At 35.8% G+C, this 23,749-nt stretch overlaps 1 protein-coding gene and 1 long non-coding RNA gene across 3 annotated transcripts in view; one reads left to right on the top strand and one right to left on the bottom strand.

Moving 5' to 3' along the window:
• BTBD8 (BTB domain containing 8) overlaps nucleotides 1–21,117 on the top strand; it is a 41,813-nt gene extending 20,696 nt beyond the window's left edge. The window contains exons 10-18 of one of the 2 annotated variants that reach the window (XM_069022776.1): nucleotides 827–1,009; nucleotides 1,816–1,953; nucleotides 2,976–3,105; nucleotides 5,635–5,696; nucleotides 6,744–7,317; nucleotides 7,677–7,767; nucleotides 8,325–8,464; nucleotides 9,529–11,868; nucleotides 13,231–21,117. In XM_069022776.1, the coding sequence (XP_068878877.1) occupies nucleotides 827–1,009; nucleotides 1,816–1,953; nucleotides 2,976–3,105; nucleotides 5,635–5,696; nucleotides 6,744–7,317; nucleotides 7,677–7,767; nucleotides 8,325–8,464; nucleotides 9,529–11,868; nucleotides 13,231–13,700 (4,128 nt within the window). In that variant the 3' untranslated portion in view covers nucleotides 13,701–21,117. Of the gene's footprint in view, nucleotides 1–826; nucleotides 1,010–1,815; nucleotides 1,954–2,975; nucleotides 3,106–5,634; nucleotides 5,697–6,743; nucleotides 7,378–7,676; nucleotides 7,768–8,324; nucleotides 8,465–9,528; nucleotides 11,869–13,230 lie in introns of both variants that reach the window. The other variant, XM_069022775.1, reaches the window with a different exon arrangement.
• On the bottom strand, nucleotides 18,659–23,742 carry LOC138113908 (uncharacterized). The gene is made up of 4 exons (XR_011152383.1): nucleotides 23,657–23,742; nucleotides 23,113–23,202; nucleotides 19,557–19,634; nucleotides 18,659–18,704 (listed from the first exon to the last, which is right to left on the bottom strand). It is a non-coding gene; the product is annotated as an uncharacterized lncRNA (long non-coding RNA).
• Nucleotides 23,743–23,749: the final 7 nt, after the last annotated feature.

The following is a 23,749-nucleotide window of genomic DNA, read 5'->3' as shown; positions in this document are numbered from 1 at the left end:
TTTATCTGAATTGTTGCTTTTTCAAGTGTTACTGCATAATTTATCAGTGTCCTGCTAGGTCATGTTGAATAGAGCTTTCAGGCCATTCTAATGTGGATAACCATAAATTCCAAGTTCTTTTCAAGTGATGTGTTAGCCAGTAGAAGTTGCCCTCAGGTACTGTGCTGATGCAATGCATGAAAGAACCAAAGACACAGACCAGGGTAATAAATATTAGCAAATCTGTTTGCATGTTTGAAATGTAACTAGAAACATCACAGTTACTTTTCTTTGAGAAACTTTAGACAACAAAGAGGGTAAGTTCAATTAAAACTCCATCTGGGAAGATAAATATTTGTTGTCTGACTCCTTTAAATAAAGCAAAAGGATTCATAATTACGAAAAAGTTTTCTCTGTATTCCGAATGCTAGGCCATCCACACCCACCTAAAACCTCAACTTAGGTGTTTTATTCAAGAATTTATTACATCTTTCAGTGACCTATAATGTTTTTTCTGTATTCAGCTTCTCCAGCTAACATTTGCCTTATTTTCTTCAGCACTGCAGTATGTAATGACACAGTTGAAAAAATATAATAAAATCTACTGAAAATGTTACTACCTAACTGCAGGCAAAACAGAACCGATAGATTTTTCTTTTTCTGCTTTAGTTTCAAAAGCATGTATAATTTTAAGAATTACAAAAATCCAAATTTATTTAAATAAGGGAAATAATGACATTATTGGATTCCTGTGTAAAACTTCAGTAACTGGACAGAAGCTACTTTACAATCAGCAATTCTTTAGGTAATTGCTTGGCAACAGGCTAATTTCTGCCTCTGTTTCAAGAACCACAAGAATGCTGCTTTCCGTTTGATGGAGAGTGACCGGCTGATCAATAGCCTTCCCCGAGTGAAATGGACAGAGACAGCTGTGGCCTTGGCATCCCGGTTACATGAGGAATGTGTAACCTTTATTGTTGCAAACTTCCCACATGTAGTACAAAGTGAAAGCTTCTCTGTTTTGTTGCAGGTAAAAGTGCCCTCAAGTTATTGTATGCTTCCAAATAAATTGAATTATATGACATTTTGGGAAGTTCAGGCTGTTAAATTACCAAAATACTTTCAACTTTTGTTTTGAAGTACAATTCTATGGAAAATTTTGAAAATACTTGGGCAGCACTAAGATTTTTGGGGGGTGGGTTTTTCCAGGTTTGTTTTAAAGTACATAAGTACTTTGATATACAGGGCTAATACTGCATTCAGGTTATGTGCTTCAGTTAAGCAGAGGTTCCAATTGATTTAGTGGGACAGTTTCTGTGTTGCAAAAAGTATAGATATCAGCTCCAAAAAAGCTCTCAGACCCCTGGAATAACAGCATGGGTTTACAGGATTATGAGTATGAGCAGTGTACTCAAACTTCTGATTTTTTGTTGTGAGTTGCACAAATGTGGCTATGCTGTATGTTCTGGTGAGAACATACCTAGTCATCCAGCCAGTTCGTTTCTCCTGTGAAATATGTTTTTTAATATGTACAGAGGAGTGAAAAAAATTATTAGGGAAATGTTAAAACAATTTGTCTTTGGATCCAGAATTGCATGGGGCTGTAAATTCATCACAGTGTGCTTATTTCTAAAATTTCTGTTAATGAGCGAGGCCTCAGGATAATTTGCTAGAGGCCTGGAGAGGGGTGGGATTATGGAATGGATACAAAAGAAGATGCTCAGTTTTGGAATACCTCCTGCACAGCTTGATAGCAGATTGTCTCTGCTCAGTAATGCTTTTGCATACAAAGTACACGCTTTTGTTTTAAACGACTGCCTTTTGTTGTTTCCTCAGGCACAGGCAATGAGCAGCAAACCTGACCTTCTAGAACTAATTTTCAGTGCAATTGAAAAAAGCATTAATAATGAAAATAGCTGCTCTCTTCTTGTAGCAATGGATATGTTGTTGGACTCTGCAAAAGTGAAGGAGATGGTAGGTTCTTTAGTGTGCAGTGTTTGTAGAAAAACTATTCTAGTATTGTTTCATGTCATGGTTCAAATCAGATGATATGGTGTGAACTTAGATGGCTCAGTCATGCAACTGGGGTCATACAGAAAAGCATCTGCATAAATCCAAGATCCTTTTGCAAGTACAGATAATGTAGACATTTGTTTACTTTAAAGAGAAGCCCCATCCTGGCAATCAAAAAATTCCTGTGTATTACTGAAAATATAAGTCCTATGGGCAGCACTGCCCCATTGATCTTTACTATCAATTTAAATTTGTGGTAAGAAAAAAACTTACCAAAATGCTGCATTACCTCAAACTTATAGGGGAAGAGAGCTTATTCTCTTTCTCCCTAAATATTTCCCCCCCTTTTTGTGAAGGTCATGGGTACATTTGCTTTTGTTTAAGATTGTCCTCTAAAGCACGGACTGACATTTAATCCAGTGTGTGTTTTTTGGATGGGGTGGAGATGTCAGGCTTCATGTGTGTAACACACCATGTATATTCACACATCTAAATAATGACATTTAAGCTGTGGTTGACTAATTCTGGGAATAATTCATAAACAGTATGACAAAGAGTAAAAAATAAATGAAAAATTAATTACTGCAGTCTGGTGCTATTGTAGATCTACTTGGTCAAAGCAATGAAAATTTAATCAAATACATTCTTTTTCCCTGGAGTATTTGACCTTGTTGTGACACAGCTGACACTCAAGAGCTATTATGGGGTTCATTTGAAAAAAAAAAAAAAAGAAAAAAAAAGAGCAATGAGAGCAATGTAGTGCTTACTGGTGCTGTAATTTGTAGGTTTTAAAGTACGGAAAAAATCACTGTGGTGGGCAATAATCCTTCAAAAACAGCATCTCCATCTACCAGACCGTTATAAAATATAAGTGATGACATCATTGATCTAGCTTAGGGAGTAAGTAGATTCTGAAAGGAATAATGACTGGTTGCTATGACAATATGCCCCTCGCCAGCTGCTGATTTGTTACTTGAACACAGGGTTTTACGTGCAAGATCCAGGCGCTGCGTGATAAGCTCTGGGTCTTCCTGGTTCAGTCTTTTTATGCTGTTCGTCACACAGAAGGCTGGAAGCTGATGAGGCCAGACCATCAACAGAAAATACAAGCAGGTATGTCTGGCATCAAATGGCATTAGAATTTTTTAGCAATCTGTTTAGTAGATACAATGCAGATGGAATTGTGGAGCCTGATACAAATTCAAGCAAAATTTGTGCTGCTTTGTGTTTTGAAGTGGTGTTTTAGAATAGAAGCATGATGGCATGCTTAGCTAGTTTCAAACATGGGAATCAGTAAGTAATTTTCTGTGAAGAGTCTGCCCTGCTTTTCTTTTTAGGAGTATGTATGATAGAAACCTCCCACCCTCCCCATCATGTAGATGGATTCTATTCTTATTTACAGCTACTCTAAATTACTGAAAACACTGCAGTAGGATTAAAAACCTTATCTGCCTCATTTTTAAGGAGATAAGAGCTGTGGATGAATTAAATTTGCACAAAGCAGATTATCCGTTCTATGAATTCCGTTTCTGTCCTTTATCTTTTTCTCCATGATGTATAAATATTGCTCGTCTCTTGCATAATGCTCATCCTGTGCACTGGGAGCAAATGCAGATAGCTGGGTTGATTGGCATTGTGATCTTGTGTGTGCTGCTGCAGAGAGCCCCTAAGGAGCTGCATGGTGCTCTCAACATTTTAACAGACAGCACTTCCAACAAAAAGGAGTTTTTGTTCTGAACGCTCCTTTGTTTTGAAGTGCACGAGTATTCTGAGGATGTGGAACTGATGATGGAGTTCGGGTTATGGTTTAATATTAGCTTTGACAGTACAATGTTGTAAAAGAAAAGAATGTTACATACTTCTCTGAATTCAAATCACTTTTGATTCAAAGGAGAAATAAACATTTTTATGTCCCTTTTGTTAAAGACAATAGTAGCTAGGATATAATAGTTATGAAAATGTTTATTCCTAGAGGTAGATGAAAATTTTATTCTACAGTTACATGTTGAAAGATGCAGTGACAGTCTTTCTAAGCATGATTAGGGATGTAGTCAAATAATATCTCATACTACTCTGTAAAACAGGATTAGGATTTCTTTCCTGATTATAAAATCCTTCAGGAGCAGAGGAGTCGGCTTTAGAAAAAAGGGTGGGTTGTTCTGATTTGGGGTGGTTTACTTTTAAGATGATCATGTATATATTGTGAATGATGTTTTAGCTACTTTACACTAGTGCTTTCAATAGAAAAAAATATTTAAAATCAAGGTGTGTCTTAGTGGTCCAAACTCCATCTTGCCAAAAATTGTTTTGTTTTCTTTTAGGTTAAATTCTAACTGAAGTTGCATACATTTTATATATGAAAAGGCTGAAATGTTTGCATGAATTATCTGGTTTAATTACAGGCAAAGCGATTGTACAATATTGGTAGACAAATTTTAATCCTCAGGTGAAAAATGTCTAGGATAACTTAGGTCAACTTTCATTTTAAAGATTTCTGGTGGTGGCTTTTCTCCTGGAAATTTAGCCTATATAGATTTAGAAAGCTGTAACAGAGGAGGAAAAATGCCAAAATAAGAGAGATGATATTGTGATTCTTTCATTTACAACCTGTCTTATGTTTTCTTAGGCACAAGTTTATATGGATTTTGTCTTAATATATTGGTATGTATTAATGTGCAGAGTCACTGCTAGAAAAAGGATTAGATCCCTGGGGTGCCATTTTCAGCATACCTTTTGTGTGATTTTTAGAGACCTAAATAAAAATTATTTTTAGTATCTTTAGTAAGAATTCAGCAGAATTTTTGTATTATACATACAAAAAATGTTTCCATGTATAGCACATCAGAACATGAGGCACTGAATGCCTAAATTTTTAATATATTTTTTGCAAAACCTTTTCTTCAGCTGAAATATGAGTACAGACATAAATGAAACCTATCGATTCTGGGTCTGTACAGTGTCTATAAATATCCTTTTTGTATTCTACAAGTGCAACTGATTTAAAAGCTTTGTTGAAAACTGCTTTCCTCCCAGAGTACATCAGATAAAAAAAGGCATTCGCTGCCTGAAAACTCCACATGACAATCACAGGGATAATTCTCATGACATTACGCTGCATGCTATCCAAAGAGGCACTATGACCTTAGTGTGTACATTTAGGTATTTTGGCTTTGTCAGTTTTGAAAACTAATTTAATTTACTTTAATGTAATTAATCTTTTCTTTATATATTATAAATAAATATCATTAACAATACAGTTAAAAGTCATTAATACTCTAAATTTGAAGGTATCTTTTTGTAAATTTTGTACACTTTCAAAGGTCTCAGTGCACTGCTAGCTTTAAATGAATTGAGCTTGGATAAAAAAAAGTCTTACTATGGACATGGGGAAACAGAAGAGTTAAGTAACTTGCTTATGGCCATGTGATGTCATTACAGATCCCACATTTTTTGTTCCAAACATAAAACCACGTATTTCCACTTAACATTTGCTATGTCACCAAAATTAGCCTTTCTAGAATAATGACAGGACCCAAAGAGGTGCTTTCTGATTTCACATGATGTTAACTGAGTAAGCTGGCTGGATTTCTGTCCCCCTTTTTTCCTGCCAAATAGTAAAGAAACTGCTTGTTCCTTTTACAGCTGCATTTGACAAGGGTGATGACCGAAGACTTGGCAAAAAACCTGTATTCACCAGTTCTCAGGTAAACATTTATATCCAAACATTAAAAACATTCAAATAATTGCAAACAAAATTATTTTCATTATTTGTTTTAAATTAATACTAATTTTCTATATTGCTTAATGGACCTTGGTTTTGAAAAATCTGTATTTTCTTGTGAACTGTTTCTGCATAATCAGTAATGTTCATTATTGGACACATCTTAGGACTCAGACTGTGTTGTGTGACATTTTCAAACCAATAAGCTCAAATAAAAGGCAGGAATTTGTGTTCAGAATCTCACATTCCTCTCTTGCTACATAATGAAACTCATCTGTTTCCCAGAGCAAATGGTTTGCTACTGAGCTAATGAACCTCTGCTATTATTACAAGCCACCACAACACTGAGTCTGTTACACTCCCTGCTCTGAAAAATATTTTTTAGTGCACTCAACAACTCTTCTGTTGAAACTCACACTCAAAACTACATTATTAATTGGTAAAAACCAGTATGGGTTTCACATGATTTGACAGTCTTGCATACTTTGCAATGACACTAGTATCACAAAGATTCCCTTTCATGCACTTAATTCTCCATATTTGAGTTCCTCTGTACCTGAGAGTATCAATACTGTCATTTCTCTGTGGATACGCTGTTGGTAGTAGTTAAAAACATCACATGTATTGTAAAATAGTTTTTGGCTTTATGTTTGTAATAATGCATAGTCTTTATTCCTTTTTGGAAAATATGCACGTATAACTCAAAATTTTTTTTTTACTTCAGCAGACACTAATAATATAAATAAATAAATATTACAGAGTAATTTGTTCAAAGTGAAACTCAGATATTTCTGTCTCTTCTACATAGAGCAGTACTTTAATATTCTTGAAACCCAGCAAACTGAGCTTAAATGTGTGTATATATATATATGTATATATATAAACCTTTATTTCTATGTTGAATCTTGTTGCTTTAGATTCATGTACTACTTTAAAAGTAGATGTGTTTCAGAAATTACAGATCATGGATAGTTTGGTGTTACAAATGTTTTGTTTGTGTTTTTTTCTGATGCTATTTTTTTTTTCCTAGCTAAATAAAAATACTACTGCATCTGTTTGTATAAGGAATACTTCCTGGGCAGAACACAGCAAGAAAGATTGCAGGGGAGATTCTTCCACTAATCAAGATAAAATGAAATCTGATGGATTAGGAGCATCTGGACATGCATCCACCAATAGAACTACTGTTAATAAGACTTCAAAGCATGAGGATGTAAAGGGGAAGGATGGTAAAAAATTAGTTTCCAAGATTACTAAGGATTCCAAACCTGGGGAAAAAGCAGCTTCGCCAAAGGCTAGAGCTGTTATAAAGACAAAAATAGAAAATAATGGAAATGTGAAGGCTGAAAGCATGCTTACCAAGCAAGATACAGAAAAGACATCATCTGCAAGTGGACAAAAAAATTCAGGAAGTAGCAAAGGACTAAAGAATCCTGAGGGAAAAATTGCAGGTGCCAGACCTAAAGTGCTGACAGTAACCTCAAGCATGCAGAACAAAACAAAGCCATTGAAAAAAACCACAGGGAAGGAATCTCCCTCCTTGGTGACTGTAGCAGCAACTTCCAGCAAGTCAGCAAATTCAAACATGGATATCCAGACTGCAGGTGAACAGACAGAGGAACCCAAAGAGGATAAATTGGTAGAGGAAGGGAAAAAACAGACTGGTAATTTTTTACAATTCTTTCTTCAGAGTCCTCTTCTGATTAGTCTCAGGCTGGTCATACACTGAAAACCAGCCAGGAAAGCTTTAAGAAAATCTATAAATTGATAAGAATTACCTTCTTCCCCTGTAAATGAGTATTAACTGACTTTATGGTCAATTAATAGCCATCTAAAACAGTAAATATTTTACAAATTTAGCATGTATGGTCTTCTCAATAACTGATCTTCATATTTTAGATTTTTTTCAGTACTTATATGCAATGCATTTCTCCCTGTAATTAACTTTGAATTTACTTTACAGTAGTGAAAATAAAGGCATCTGTGAAGGTATCAAATGGAGTCACCACCAAAAAAAAGAAGACTGAGCTTGAGGCTAATGTCACAACAAGCAAGTATGTTTATATATGTGTGCATGAGTGTATGAGTTTGAGAAGAAAGGTTTCAGGTGAACTATTAAACCTACCATTAGATGTTCTTTTTAATCTAAGAATTGTTGACTGTAGGATGTTATTTGCAAAACAATTTGAGTTAGCTATTGGCAACATTGCTGTAAAGATAAAATTGGTTTGGCTTTTGTGTTGGACTGTTGCATGCTAATAATTTTTAAATTGTTATAGGTGATTCAGAATTCTGCATACTGGAACAGTTAATGACTACACAAGGTGTTGTAAAATTACCATTTCTGGAATAGTTTAGTTTAAACTACTGGACAGGAGACAGCTGAAGCGCTGTGAAATTGTGAAATGGGTCATTATATATACATGTTTTTATATAAATTAGAAATATAGATATGCATTTCATTTTTATTTTCAAAAAGTTTACTTTTTATATTGCATTTTCAATGTTTATGTATGTGGGCACATTAAAACACATATATTGCTTGTTTAAATATAATTAAACATTGCCAGACCTAAGCCTGGAAATAATGGATATAATAATTTCTTTGCAGTCTGTCAAAAAAACCAACAGGAAAAGGGTGTAATGAGCAAAATGTACAAGCTGTTCCAAAGAAAAAAGGGAATGTGAGTACCAATTCTGCAGCACAGCAGAAGACTCAAAACACACCTACCAATTCTCCCAAGAACCAAGGTAAAGTTTCATCCAGCAGTTAAATGATCTGCCACTATTATGCAAAGCTTTGAGGTTTGTTTGTTTTTTAGCACAAGTATTTGGAAAAATCTTCTGAAGAATTCTGGGTTTTTTCCATATTTCACTTTTGGTGACAATGCTAAACTGTAAAATGCAAATGAATGTGTCAACTTCAAAATACTTAAAAGATGGTCTTCACTGCCAGTTGGTGTTTTCTTCTGCTTGTTTAATCTGCATTGCAGAGTCTTCCATTTGCTGATCCCCTGTACTTCTGCATTTGGAACCATGACTGAGCTCAACAGAAATTCTGTAGGTCGAGCATTTGTAATAGGCAACAAAGATCTGGACTGCAGACTGCTTTATGCCTCCCTATTTTGGTGTTTTCCTGTTTCCCCCCTAGCAGCAGCAGCACTACTGATACTGGCCCCCAAACAAATACTCGATTTCAACAGCTACTGATAGCAGGTGTAGGAAATGACACTGTAGGATGCAGAGATGAAACACTGCTTTAGAAGGTTGCAAAGTGTTAAGGATGGAGCTCCAATATTCAAGTTATATTATCTTAAATGCACTGTGATGTAGAAAACACAGGTTCTGTCAATTTGTGGTCATTAAAGATCTTGCAGTATTTCTGACTGAGCAGGGACATTAATTCTGGTATTCTAATCACATTACAACTAATGTAATTATTTTCTGCTTCTGTTCATTTCCTCTACAATATAAATTGAATACAGTACTCATCACTTCCTGTGCTAAGCTGCTGTGTAGTGTTTGTATGCATTATTAGAGAGCTGCTGCTTTTTACTCCAGGGATGACCACCTCAGTTACAGGCTGAAGTAATTCCTGTATGTATATTCTATGAACTGCTTTAAAGGTGCCAAGATGGTATTTTTATTTGCTATTTGTTATTTCAAATCTTAATTCTTTAACATGCCCTAAATCCCTTAGTTACATAAAAAGTTGAGTAACTTGTTTCTTAACATAAACAAACACTAACATAAAACTGGTGAATATACTGTGACTGGCATATACAACCTTTATAGTCTTTTTTACTGTTTGTTAGGACCTCAGGGGGAATCACCCAATTCACTGAAATCAGGAATTTCTCCAAAACATAACGAAGAAAAAAATGTGTTACAACACCTGGTTCAGACAACACTACCAGAAAAACATCCTTCAGCTAAGAAGAAGAGTATTAAACAATCACAAACACCTGTAACAAAAGCCACTGCAAAAATAACACCTAAGACTCTGGCTCCATCAAAGAATGCTGAGATCACCAACAGTAAAGACCCAAAACAGAAAACAGCTGTACTAAGATCTCAGTCCTCTGCCCAAAAGCATTCAAGGAGTGATTCTCCTGTTGTCCAGAAGAATGTGCACACCTCTGAACACAGAGGTTCAGGACAGAAACTTGAGAAAAACATGGCTGATGCTGTGGCAGGTCAGCTTCATGACAGTAATGAATGCTATTCTGCAAATGAATCTTTAAAACCTGCCATGGAAAGTATCACTGACAATAAATTGCTGGAGTCCTGTCAATCCAATGAACAAAAATTACCAGATTCTTCTGAAAATGTGCAATACAAAATACAATCCCAATCTTCTTCTCCTCTAATTGCAGAAGAAACTATTTATAAACTGAATATTTCACTACAGAATGACATGGAAAAAAGACAAATCTGTGGAGATCAGACTGGAATTAGAAAGACTGAAGATCCAGAGAAAGATGATAATACAGCTGAATTTCACTGTCATGCACAGTCTTCCAATGATGGAAATTCAAACTTTTCCAAGGAAATAAATCAGAAGGCTATTGTTTTAGGACAACTGGTGAAAGATTCAAAAGCAGCAAAAGTCTGTAATGAACAGAGTGATACAATAAACTCTGAAACAGGTCTTAACTATGGCGAAAACGCTTTGTCAAACTTTTCCCAAGTAACCAATAAAGAGGATGAGACATCATCCCCTCAGATCCATGTGGAGGGATTTCTTACAGTTGATGAACTGTGTGATACCTCAGCCTTGACTGAATATAAATCAGTTACAACAGACTTAGATGATGTTTCAGAATGTTCCACAGAACAAATAACAGAAAAATATTCACCTAATTACACAGAGCTTGTAGAGCCTATGGAAATGCCAGAAAACCATGAAAATGCAGAAATTCCCTTTGTGGACCATTGGAGTACTGGTGCCGTAGATCCAAAAGAGAGTCCTGAATCAGATACTGGCAGTGCAACCACATCCTCTGATGATATAAAACCAAGATCAGAAGATTATGATGCTGGAGGCTCTCAGGATGATGAGGGATCCAATGAAAGAGGGATTTCTAAATGCAGTACTATGTTATGTCATGATTTTCTTGGAAGAAGCAGCAGTGACACAAGTACACCTGAGGAGTTAAAAATTTATGATAGCAGTCTAAGAATAGAAGTGAAAATGAAAAAAGAGGGTTCTGATCTCTTCCGTGTTAATTCAACAAGTGATGATGAAATACCAAGAAAAAGACCTGAAATTTGGTCCCATCAAGAGAGTTCACGGATCAATACTAGAGAAAGCAAAAGTTCTGCTTTTGGTAATGCACAGTTTACTCAGGAAGCAGACCAAGTTTCTTCTTCTGCCGATGAAACAGAAGATGACAGATCTGAAGCAGAGAACGTTGCAGAAAAATTTCCACCATCAAATGCTCCTACTCAACAGTTCCACGGAATTGATAATTTAGCTTTTGAGGATGCAACAGAAAATGATACTGCAAGTCAGGAGTTTCCTAAAACTAAAAATTTCAAACGATCTGTTTTACTTTCCGTAGATGAATGTGAAGAACTGGGAGCTGATGATAAAGTGGAAACTCACACTTCACGTCAGCACTCAATAGATTCTCTTACTCCATCAGAAGTATTTGACAGTGTTTCTCAAGAGCACCATGGAAAGACATTTTATTCAAGATACTCATTAGAAACTGAAGATGGATTCCTGGAAGGCAAACAGCACAAGGATAGAGACAACAGATCAGATAAAAGTGGAAGTTCTCTCCTCCATCTTCACGGTACTGAAATCCCAGGAAAGGAGAATCAAGGTGCTTCAATGACTGAACGAAATTGCCCAGAGAAAGTATATTCAGCAGGTAGTCCACATCCAGGAGAAAAACAGCAAGTAAATATGAAGAATGAGGTGGATAGTGAATTTTACCAGTGCAATAAGTATTTAGACAATGACACAAAATCTCAAGAAAGGCCATGTCATCTGGATCTTCAGCAGAGAGAAAATAATTCTGATGTGCAAAAGAGCAGCTCTGCAAAACCTGTAGAAGCCAGTAAGAATCAGATGCTGACTCAGGAAAGTCAAGTGAGAGACAGTCAACCAGCAGCTACTGAATGCGCTAATACTGATTTACTTCCAGGTAATGTACAGAAATAGAAACATTCAGTCATTCAAAACCAAATTAATAGGGAAAGCTTTGGCAATTTGGGAAAGCTTTGGCAATTTGTCTGGGATTGAATCCTGAAGTAATTTTGGCTGAAACTATATTTAAATATTTTTAAGTATTTCACTTGGGTAGAGAATGCTTGTCTGTTTGAAATATCCTTCAATACCCTGCTGTTCAATGAGAAACTTGACTACAAGAAAAGAGATTTTATGTAATGCTAAAAGAAAGATTGGATGCAGTTGTCTGTACTTCAGTTACTTTTGATCCAATCTAACATTGACAGCATCAGCTTTTGATGGAATCTTAGTATTTGTTTTGTCTGCTTGACAACATATAGTATGTCTGAATGGGATGTGCAATAACTAAAGTAATAAACTTAACTAAAGCGCACTGAACTGTTTACCTGAACAGCTATATGCATTATTGTTGTAATTTATTTATTTATTTATATATTATATACAAATTTGAATCATTCTCCCACTGAATATAACTGAATATTTGCCATATACACCAGTGGGAGTAGGTTTGAACTCTGCTTTAAAGCTTATGAGATGTCTAAAATTCTAAATTTTACCAGTAAAAGCTTATTTCCTAAAAGAGAGATTATACTTAGAACTGATGCTTATATACAAAAAAGTTCTAACTTGTTCCATGTAGCTAGATGAATATTTGTCTAGTTTTGTGTTTTGTCTTCTTTATATCAACAATTCAGTCTGTTTATCCCATCAAAAATATACAATAGTGTTGATTACAACTATTGTGTATTCGAGAGTAATGAAACACTGATGATGATCTATGTTCAGCCAGACCACAGAACAAGAAGACATTAAAAGTTGTACTATTTTTTTTAAGTTTGCTTGCCCTTGCCTGCAGCTGCCCTTGCATGTGCAGTGTAGAAATAAGCCTGTGGATAAACAATTTTGGTTTTAATTCTCTTCTAAGCTGACATAGCTTAAGTCACCATTCAGTAATTATTCTCTATTAATTCCCTCTATGCACCTCCTGGTCTAAATTTAATTTATGTAGTAAATGAGAAATTTCATGTGCATTAAGTGTATATTTACATTGTCATTTTCTGTATCAGAAACTTAATTATGGAGGTTATTGTTAATTACCAGTGGTGATTGCTGCTTTAACTTAATTTATAAATCATACTTTGTTTTTTATATAGGAAATAAATGACTCAAATTTTGTCAATTTTGTATAACCCTCCATCCCCCCTTTTTTAACCTGATTGAATTGTCCTTCCTGAATGAATTAAATTTTGCTCTACACAGCCCTGAGGGGAGGATCATCTACAATTTTTACATTGTACAGTATTGTGAATTATTTCAGGAGACATAGATGATTATGACACAATGGCACAAACCTGCATGTATGAACATCGGCCTCCAAAAACCCTTTCTCCAATATATGAGATGGATGTTGGAGAAGCAATTGAGCAGAGGATGGATTCAGAAACAGCAGTTCTAGAGATGGATTTTGAAGATCAACAGTTTGCAGAACAGGACTGGACTCTACTCAGGCAATTGTTATCTGAGCAGGACTCAAATATAGATTTCAAAAACTCTGTTCCTGAAGACCTTAACTTAGCACAATGTCTTATTAATCAGACACTGTTTCTGGCACGAGATGGTTCAAATCCTCAGGGTACATCACAAGTTGACACATTCAGTAGGTGGACTGAACTCATGTCTCCACTTGACGATTCCTCAGCAAGCATTACAGTGGCAAGCTTTTCATCTGAAGACTGTTCGTCCCCTCAAGGGGAATGGACAATTCTTGAACTGGAAACCCATCATTAAGGTGTCAGCTTTTTGCAACTGAACTCCAACCCATTCCCCAAATCTATTTTTGATGAGTTGTTTCCATACAGTAATGAAATACTGCATCAGTCAAGAATGAACAATTCTTGATACTGAGGCAATCTTTCTGATAAAATGAGGTAAATATGTTAACTTATAAGCTAGATTTAATCACAAGTACAATAATTTTTCAAGACTTAAATGTATGTCTTTTCTAAAAATGAACTTTGAGCATGTATTTTCTAGAGTTGTTAGAAAAACTAGATGACATGAAAGCAAAAACCTGGGTTTCCACCCTCCCTTTTATCTTTTTTTTTGACGTTTAATGTTCTCATTGATCAAAAATTTAAAGATGAATGCACAATTAGTAGAGGTATTCCTCTCCTTTTACCCCCCCTCTATATGGTGACTTCATTTTACAACAATAAAGATTCAGAACGGTTGTGTCAAAAGGTGATGTGTGCCAACACTACTTTAAATGACAGAAAAACATAATTATAGTCAAAAAAAATGTTTCAATCTGAATCTGCCTTGGGCCTTATTAATATGAGCAGCTTGTTTCATCTGCTTCTTCCAGATTTAATTTTTGTACTTTGGTTTGTTTTGTTTAGAAGTTTCCAATAAATTTTTTTAATTGCTTTTTCTTCAAATATAAGACTTCAGAGGGTCTGTGCTGTATGAAGAGCACTGTTTCTTTCTTGGCAATGCACATATTTAAGTAAATATTTTAAATGGCATAGTGCATGAATTAAAAGGAGTTGGTAGAATGTTGCTCCTGCTCTAAGAGACAGCATGTCTGATGTCTCCAAAAGTACATCTGAATCTGAAGTTGTGGTCAGTGTTCCATCTGAAGTCTGATGTTAACTAGAATTACCTTCAGGCATTAAATAATTACACTTGCACCATCCTGATGCTGAGGCATAGCAAGATTCTCAGGAATTTGGTTTTGTTTGTTTTCATAGATGCCACATTTTTAGGAGCAGTAATAGGATTCTTGCATCTTCATTAATATTTCTAGCATCACTTTTATAAATTGAGACTAAATGTCACCATAACCTTTCTTTTGACTCAGAGTGAAATAGGATATACAGATCATTCTGCTGCTTTTGGCTCTTTGGGTGTGGATAGGACTGATTATTGTCTTTTCTGATTTGACAGGGGAGGAAGGAATGAGAAACTTTTTGTAATTCTTACGAAGTCAGAATTCCTGAAACATACAGGGGTTTTTTTCTTGCAAAGGTTGGACCCTCTTGAGATGTCTGCATTATGGAAACAGTAGAGCTTGTCTTTCACACAGCTTAAAATCTAAAAAGGAAGTATTCTACCTCCTCTTAGTTATTAACAGAAGTGCCTTCAGAAGTGGGTGCCATATAGCAGTAAAAGGCTACTAACATTCTATTTTGATTGAAACTATATAAGTACACAACTTAAGCTGGCTGTAACATAACATGGTCAGTTTTGCAAGCTTTTGCACAATTCCAGCAGTGCACCTTAATTTTCTTGACAAACTTCATTTCTCTTTGTTCATAGTCAGAAACTCAGTTCTGTGGAAATATGAACTTGCCCTAGTGTATGATTAAAGAAGTAACAGCTTTGGATTTGACATAATAAAGATTTTTGAGGCAAAATATCTAGCAAGCCACTTTGTTGGATTTCTGGTACAAAAGTAAAAGTAATGTTTTATTCTCAAAATGAATGGAGGAAGAATTTTATCTTGTTCTTTAATATCAAGGTAAGCGGAAAAAAAGGAAAACCTTCCTTTCTCTTTTATGTCAGTGGAGGACTCTAAACTCATGAAAGGAAGATGTTCAGTCTCATAATAAAAATCTTTCATCTTCTCTTTTAGCAGCAGCATAAGTAGTCCAAGATATTATAATTCAAAATATTATAAACCTAATACTCTGTATTTAACCCAGTCTTCATATTGAGGGAGCTAGAACCACCTTTAGAAGGTGCAAGTCCTCAAGAAAACCTATTTTTCACCTTCCGAGTTTACAAGGTATATCAATAGGTGATAATCTTTTGCATAAAATAAAGAATTATAGTACTAGCCATAGTAAAAGATGATGCTCAGGAGAAGCTCTTATAGAAGACTAAGGAATTGTGTTTTTCAATGTCTGTACTAAAGTCAAAATTGTTTACCAAAAAGTTTAATCAACTTTAAAATCCTGATGATATTCTGACAGTGGACATTCACATGTTAGACAAGATGAAGTGATGGAAAGGAGAAGTGACAGAAAGTGAAAGAAGGGATCCTTTTGTCTATTTTTCGCTTTGCCCGTGTTTTTAACTTCTTACTGAATTGATAAAGGGACACTGAAAATTGACACAAAATTTCAGGTTTATTGTATGAAATGCAATCACATGTAGGGTTTTTTTAATTGGGGTTTTTGTCTTTTTCAGTTGTATCAAAATTAACTAGCTTCTCTCTTCAAGTCCCCAATAATGTTGATGCAACTCCTTTAACAGTTTTGCAGCAGACCACTGATTAGGATATGGTATTGTTCAGTTGGTACATAGGCAGCCATAGAATTCAGCTTCCCACAGCCAAACAGTTCTGTAGAAGTAGCAGGAATAGAAAGTGGTATTGTTTTTAATTCGCGTTACTAGAGTGCCTGTGACCCTTAATCAGACCAGCATCCCACTGGCTAGACATTGTACAAACAAAGAACAAAAACAAAGACTTCCCACAGAGTGGTTAGAATCCAAGATAAGACAAAAGACAAAAAAAAAAATGCACATGAATGGAAAAGTAAAATGAGAGTGTCAATATTTGTCTAGGTGATTAGCAGTGGTTTCAGCACATCATCAGTTTAAATAGTCATTTTTTCTCCTGTGTGCATTACGAGAAGGGGAAGCTGGAGGGTGAGATTTGAAGGCTGGATAACGAGGGAGCTGGAAGAATGGATATTCCTGACCAGCCTTGTGTGCTGCCTGAACTGTTTGAGTCTGACCTCATTCAGGAGAACGTTCAAGCTTTAAGTCAGGTGTAGGTGGCTATTTGTTTAATAGTATCAGTCACCTGAGTTCTTTGGAGTCCTGCTCATACCTCCTGGCAATGATATTGTCACTGTATTGGCCTCTTCTCCAAAACATGAGAGAATGGATAAAGGTTTGAAAACTTCATAGAGAAACAATCAAAGCCAGTGTCATAGGCTCCAAGTGAATAGTGATTACAAGGTCCTGAAAGACCTTTAAAGCAAAGACAGGATAGATACATCTGATGAAACAGTGAAAGTGGCATCAGTGAGGAAACTAAAAAGATGGCATAGTCAGAGTACTACCCTTGCAGTAGTATTTTGAGTAAGAGCAGTGAAATTGCTTTGTCAAAGCCTGAGAAGACCATGTTGCAGTTAATAGGTGACAGTGAGTGACAGCTTACCTGAGACTGTTCTGTGAATGGGCAAACATGTCTGTATCCTACAGAGAGTAACGCCACATTTAGTAAAGTATCGGTGAAATTTAGAGGAGAGGATTTGGCAATCAGAGTCTAAGATAATGACCCTACCTCATTTGGCCTACCTCAAATGACATGTTATGAAAGTGAAAAATAAGGAAGGATGTTTTACATGTAGGAATGTATTAAGTTTAAAGAAGGCTAGACCTCCAAAAGTAGTATCTGTAGGCATTTTTTTTTTTTTTCACTTGGAAAGTTAGAGTCTAGTCTGGACTGGAGAAGCAGCTCTGCGGGGTTTTTACATACAGATAATAGCTAAAATTGTATTTGTGGAATAAGTCACCAACAGACATATTGCAGACAGAAAAGGGAAGGCCAGACACTTGGAGCCATACATGAAACTGAGGAACGGGAAGGTTCTTCCAAATAATCTATTTTAAAAAGAAATTAGGGAAGCAAAGGAAATAAAAAGATGGAGACAGGAGTCAAATGAGGATGACAGGATTTAAGGAAAACTGTACCACTGGCTTCACTGAACACAGCCCACAAAGCAGATGAGTATAAAATACCAGTTTTGAGGTTGGTTAGGAAGGTGTTCTTAGGGGCTGTGGTCAAAATGAGAGATTGGCCTGCAGAGTCAAAGGCAACCGACACCAGTTTGGTGTAGAGCCTGACAGAACTGCAGGAAGGCAGCTGAACCTAACTGCTCAGAGAGAAACAACAGTTAGAAAAGCAGAGCAGTTAATGATACGTTTTGGTTTGCTTTTTCAATGCATGAGATTATGCCATGTTTATATAGTGTAGCAGAAGAAATGTGGAGGCAGAGACATACAGTGAAGATCAGAAGAGATAAGTAAGCATGAAATGAGATCAGCAGGCAGTCTGGACTACTACAAGTGATCAGATAAGTGCATAAAAAACCCCAGACATCTGCTTTTTTGGTGTAGGGGTAATGGAAAGGACACTTCATAAATTCGTAAGATTTTCCCTTAGAAAAACTTCTAGAATCATAGAATTACAGGAAAATGCAGAAAAAACATAGAAATACAGGAAAATGCAGGCTTGAAATGACTAAAGGTCTGTAGTCCAACCTCCTACTAAAAGCAGGGGTAACTTCAAAGTTAGATCAGGTTCTTAGGGCCTCATCAATGTCCATAGCATATAAATGATAATAAAGTCAGTAGGCAGAAACACAATGCTCATGGGAAACAGATATTTGAGATTAAACTATTCTCATTATAATAAAACTACTTCGGGTGTCATTGGAAAATATTAATAATACAAGAAATATGGCTAGCTTGCAACATTTGAAGTTCTGGATATGTTACTGAACTGTACAAGTTTAATAATCTTATTCCACACCTTTTAGGGTTTTAAATTATTTCAAAATCATACTTAATTTTGAGTTTGCAAGTTTTATTATTATTTTGGAAGAACTAGGGCAAGAGAACTTCTCATGTTGCTCACAAAGACTGTGCCTAGGGCGTGTTCCCCTAGCATTGTCTCTCTGTTTCAGGGAATGTGTTAAAAAAAAAATTCACATACCTGTTCTAGGTACAGATTGTAGGAGACTATTTTATACATATTTCAATACATATTATTGCCATCTGGAAAATAATAAGTAGCATGCTTGTTCTACTTTGCTCCAGAAAACCTAAACCTTTGCATGAAGGAATTAAGAACCACTCTTATGTTATTCATCTGTTGCTCAGAATCAAGACATTTAGGAATTCATTATTTTGCTTTCACTAATGTCAAAAACAACCTCTTGTTGACCTCAGCTGAATCAGGTTCAGGGCTTGTCTATATTAATGCATGTACTAGAAATGCTATTTTTGCAATATATCTATTTCGTAGTTTTCTAGTTTTATTCTACTAATAACATTGTACAGTTGTAGGTATGACAAATTACAGCTAGAAAGACTTCAATTTAGGAGTCATAATTGTATGCATTCTGTTAATATTTCATGACTGGGGTAATTTAACATTTGTACATTGATGGATGACGTTCTTGCCAGGACTACACAGGAACTGAGGACAAAAGATAAAATGAGAAGTATTGCAGCTTTATTACAACAGATGATTCTCTGGAAATGGGCTTTTAGATCTGAAATCCAATATAATTAGAAGCTTTCATCTCTTGCAGAAAATCCATACTGATTTTCATCTTTCTCTCTTGAACAAAAGCATATGCGATATTTTTTTTTAAATAAGGTTTTATGTTCAACTTCAAAAAAATTACAGCTCAAATGTCTTCTCTAGCTAATTTAAAACCTAGCTTCTTCCTATTGACAACTACTGTGTGTTTAAGGAAACTAAACCTGTAACAGAGGAAAGTGATTTATCTAAAAATTGGATATAAGGTGGGGAGAAATAATGAGTTTGCTAATTTCTTTGGTTTTTTTACATTTGGTAACTAAAAACAGAAGAAGCTATACAGAGCAGGCATGCACACATACCTGTTTATTTCTTGCATTTGGCCTTCCTTTCATACTTTGCTTTGCAATCTGCACTGTACACTCCTTTAAGCCACAGTTCTGCAAAGACAGAAGTGAATCCACAGCCACATTTGCTGATTGGCTTTCAGTTTAACATTCTCTTTTCAGAAAGGGTAATGGAGCTGACACTGGGGCAGCACTGTGCATACTTGTCTTTTTATACGGTACTCAACTTAATGAGGTTCTAATCCTGATGAACCATCTGGATGCAGTTAGAGTATGAAATAATTAATAATGGAATTCCATTAAGTTGCTTCCCTGTTCTCCTTAATTTATTGCTCAGAAGACTGTCCAGTTAGAGAAATCGAAGTCCTAAGAAATCTAACTTTCTGCATTACATGCAACAAAAGTTCTTTTGCTACTGCACAGTAAAATATGCATACACGTCTTCAGTAACTGAAACCTCAGTATCTGGAGAGGTGACTATAACTCAGTAACTAGATACATTTAACAAGGACACTGATGGTCAAAATAGGGTTTGTATCCTTACAGATGATGACTGTTAACTGGATTAGAGTGCACATTCTGGTGAACCTGAACAGAGGCTCACATGCACAAATTTGAGGCTCAGCCCAATTACCCAGGTAATCATACTTTGTATTTATGCACTCAAGTGACAGTGACTACATTTTCTCAGCTCCTGCTGAAGTTAGTGTGAGTGGTATCAGATCCACATTTATAAAGATCACTTTATTTAAGTGTCTGGACAGAAGGACTAGTTACTGGAGTAAAAATTTTGGCCCATGTACCTTAACTCTACAACCCACTTTTGAGACTCATCTCACCAACTTACTTAAACCTACAATATCCTCACTTACACAAACCTTATGTAGGAACTTTTGCAATTTTCTTGTGTTTAATGAAATCATTTTCATTCTTCACTTTTTTTTTAATAACCCTCTTTTGAGTGTGGCATGACATCCTGCCAGTAGAGTTATATCAGCATGCTTTAGATCAATACAGATAGGACAAACCCTGTGTACATGCTGGATTCAGTGTAGGTAGTGTAAAAACTTTTTGTGACCTTCACAGAATGAGGTAATATCCATGAATGAGACCCACTTCTAAGTCAAACTTCCTACCTGTAACAATATGTCCTCCTGTATCTGTAGAGAAAAAAACCCTTCAATCTCTGCTTTCTGGATGATCACGTTCTAGTAACCAAGGTCAATCTAATATATGTATAATAGGATGCATATGAAGAAACGTTTGAGTCACTACCTGTAGTCCATGGCTTTATGGTCCTAGAGTATTTTGACCACTCAGTCTTGGGGAGGGGAGGGTGTTAAGCTCTCAAACCGAATGTTTGCATGTTTCCCACCCGCTTGCTTTCCAGACTTAGATAATGAGCTGGGGCCTAAGTAATCCTATTTCAAAATTACTCCTTGTCAACACGATCTTCTGTTTCCAGAATATTTGTATGGTTGCATAGTCCCAAACCTTTCTTCTCCATGCTACAAACTGAAGGTTCTTAGTTGATTTCTGTATGACAGAAAATAATAAATCCTATGTGTAAGTTAAATGCTGAGTCACTGTACTTCATTCAACTTGTGGACTGCTAACATCAATTTTTATTTGTGCTCTGTAAATGGCAAAAAGAAGTGTTACTTTCCTTTTCCATCTGTTTAGTGAACATTCACTCCTTTTTCTCCTTTATTGATATTTTTTTTTCTTTGATTGTGTCATCAGAGAACAGGACAGGTGATTATGTGTGAAGATCAACAATCAGTGTTCATATAAAAATACATAGAGAGGAAGATACCTATGTAACAGTTCTACAGAATCAAACAATGGTGCTGATGTAGAACATAGAGAATATCAGCCAGGAGAGCATAGAGAAACACTAATATGATGATAGATTTTGCCTTGTCATAAATTAGTTATTCATTCAAATGATTATGCCATTATCTTCATCATAGGGGAGTTCTAATCCCAAGATCTTTCTATTCTTGCCCAAATGGGGTTCTCTACTCTGCTTCCAGGAATTATTTGATATGGTGTCAGACACAGCCCTGTTCTTTCTCCCTCCTGCACCTTTACCTGCATGTGAAATGCACCATGTAGGTATGTGGGAAAGAAATGCTTCTGAGATTTAAAGCGAACACTAGCCAAATGTCAGAAACTGTCACAGCAGAGATAACAGTTAGTAGGAAAATAACTTCAGCTCATCAGATAGTACAGGATCCCTCAAAAATCCCTCTTGGGAAAGGAAACTACTGTGGAGAAGAATGCTCTGAAGAACACACAATTCAGAAAAATTTATTTCCTTTGAGTCTGTGCTCCTACTTAATTAGTGTTCTGACATTCAGGCTCAAAAAAAGAGAAAGTCATGTTGTGAATGCTCAAATGGTATTGCAGAACAAACCTCTACCAGAATTGTCCCTTGGGCAGAGTTCTGGGGCTCAGCATGTCCCAATTTATCAGACTTGTACTAGACAAGCATTAGGCCAGGGCAGCTCTTACACAGGACAAAGTGTGGGGTCCAGGGCCCATTCTGCTCAGAACCTTCTCAGAACTCTCAGAAAGAGTCTTATTTTTATTTCAAATACCAACTATTGTCAAATATAAGTGACAAGCAGAAATATATTAAGTTTCTGGTATAAATTTTTGCCAACTGTAATTAAGACACACAATTTACACTAGTAAATATATAGCAACTGGAGTCAAAATACTGTCAGGAAGTATTTTCTGTTAAGGTTTGGGTTTCTCTCATTATCCCACACTTATCCATTACTGTACTTTGATGCTTCTCAAGTGATATTCTGAGTTTGGGGGTGTCCAACTTCATGCACAGTAAGTGGCTATCAGGGAAAAAAGGTATCTGCTGGTACCCCAGGAGCCAAAATCCAGTACTTGTATTTCTTTGTAATTACAATTTTTTTAATGTAATAATTTACCATTTCTTTTTATGTACTGCCCATCTCCAATAGTATTACACTGAAAGAAACAGAAATCTACTTACCTGTTAAAGATATTTACCCTGGGAATCATTTTTTATTCCATTCTGTTCCCTCCTACTATTTTTTCTCTGTCTGAATACTTTTAATTCAATTAATGCATGTATGTAGTAAACATAATCCAAAATATGAATTCAGATACACTGTAGTGTTATAGATCAAATATAACCCTTACAAACAAAACAGTTCCTACTCTTTACCCCTGAGATTTCTCTAGTGCTGAAACACAAATTTATTCATAGTGTGCATAAATTCAAAATTCATATTGCCGGATGTCAGCAGTATCATCAATCCTCATCATGAAACTGCTCTATTATTTTATAATTGTGCTTTAAAATAATTCCTGATGTTCTCAACGCTCTGATTTTTGTATGCAGTCAGAGCACATGGTTCCCCTGTGTTACAGGACAGGGTTTCACAGTTTGTGGGTCCTGTCACTGGTCTCCAGAACTCTATAGTCAAGATACCAAATATATCTATTATTTTCCTTTGATTTGCTGACTTTCACATTTATACTCCACAAAAGCTCAAAAATTCAGTATTAGAAATATTTTACTTACTATGTACACACCCTTGCAGAGCAGGGTTACTCTAACTTGGGTGCATTTGACCAACAGGAGAGGGAAATCAGATGTGAATCCATGTCTTGTCTGAAACAAAAAGGAGAAGAGTAATTTTTAAATTACTACAGCGTCTGATTATTTCTATGTAAGCCAAACTATTTCCTATATAATTTTTTTTTTAATTTTAATATATGAGGTTAGTTTCTTCTATTTTAAAATGCCCTAAAAAGTGTTTAAAAAGAAAAAGCTTTTACTAAAATCTCTGATTTTTAGTAAAAATACCAGTTTCAGAAGATAGTATGAGAAGCTAGACTCATGCCTGGGTGAAGAGCAGAGCTGGATACCAGTGCTTTTAATGGCTCAGCATTCCAGCTCATCTTGACCATGTGGAAGTATTGTTTCCTCATGTAATCATGTAAGAACATGATTTAAAAAGAAGCTTCAAAACAGTATTTCTTTTTCACTGAAAGTGGTGCTGTCTCTTGCTTTCACATTTTTCTTCTGTGAACCTTCTGTGTTTATATGTTCTATAGAAAATAACCTGGCCTATTCTTGCCCAGAAATAGCTGCAGCATCAGCCGCCCATTACGAGCCTTCCCTCGAGCCTTCGGTTCCAGCGCCGCGCGGCTCCTCC

Source organism: Aphelocoma coerulescens, chromosome 8 (genome assembly GCF_041296385.1).
Source record: "Aphelocoma coerulescens isolate FSJ_1873_10779 chromosome 8, UR_Acoe_1.0, whole genome shotgun sequence".
NCBI lineage: Eukaryota > Metazoa > Chordata > Aves > Passeriformes > Corvidae > Aphelocoma > Aphelocoma coerulescens.
Note: the sequence above shows the minus strand (reverse complement) of the source record. Positions and strands in the feature narration are given on the sequence as shown.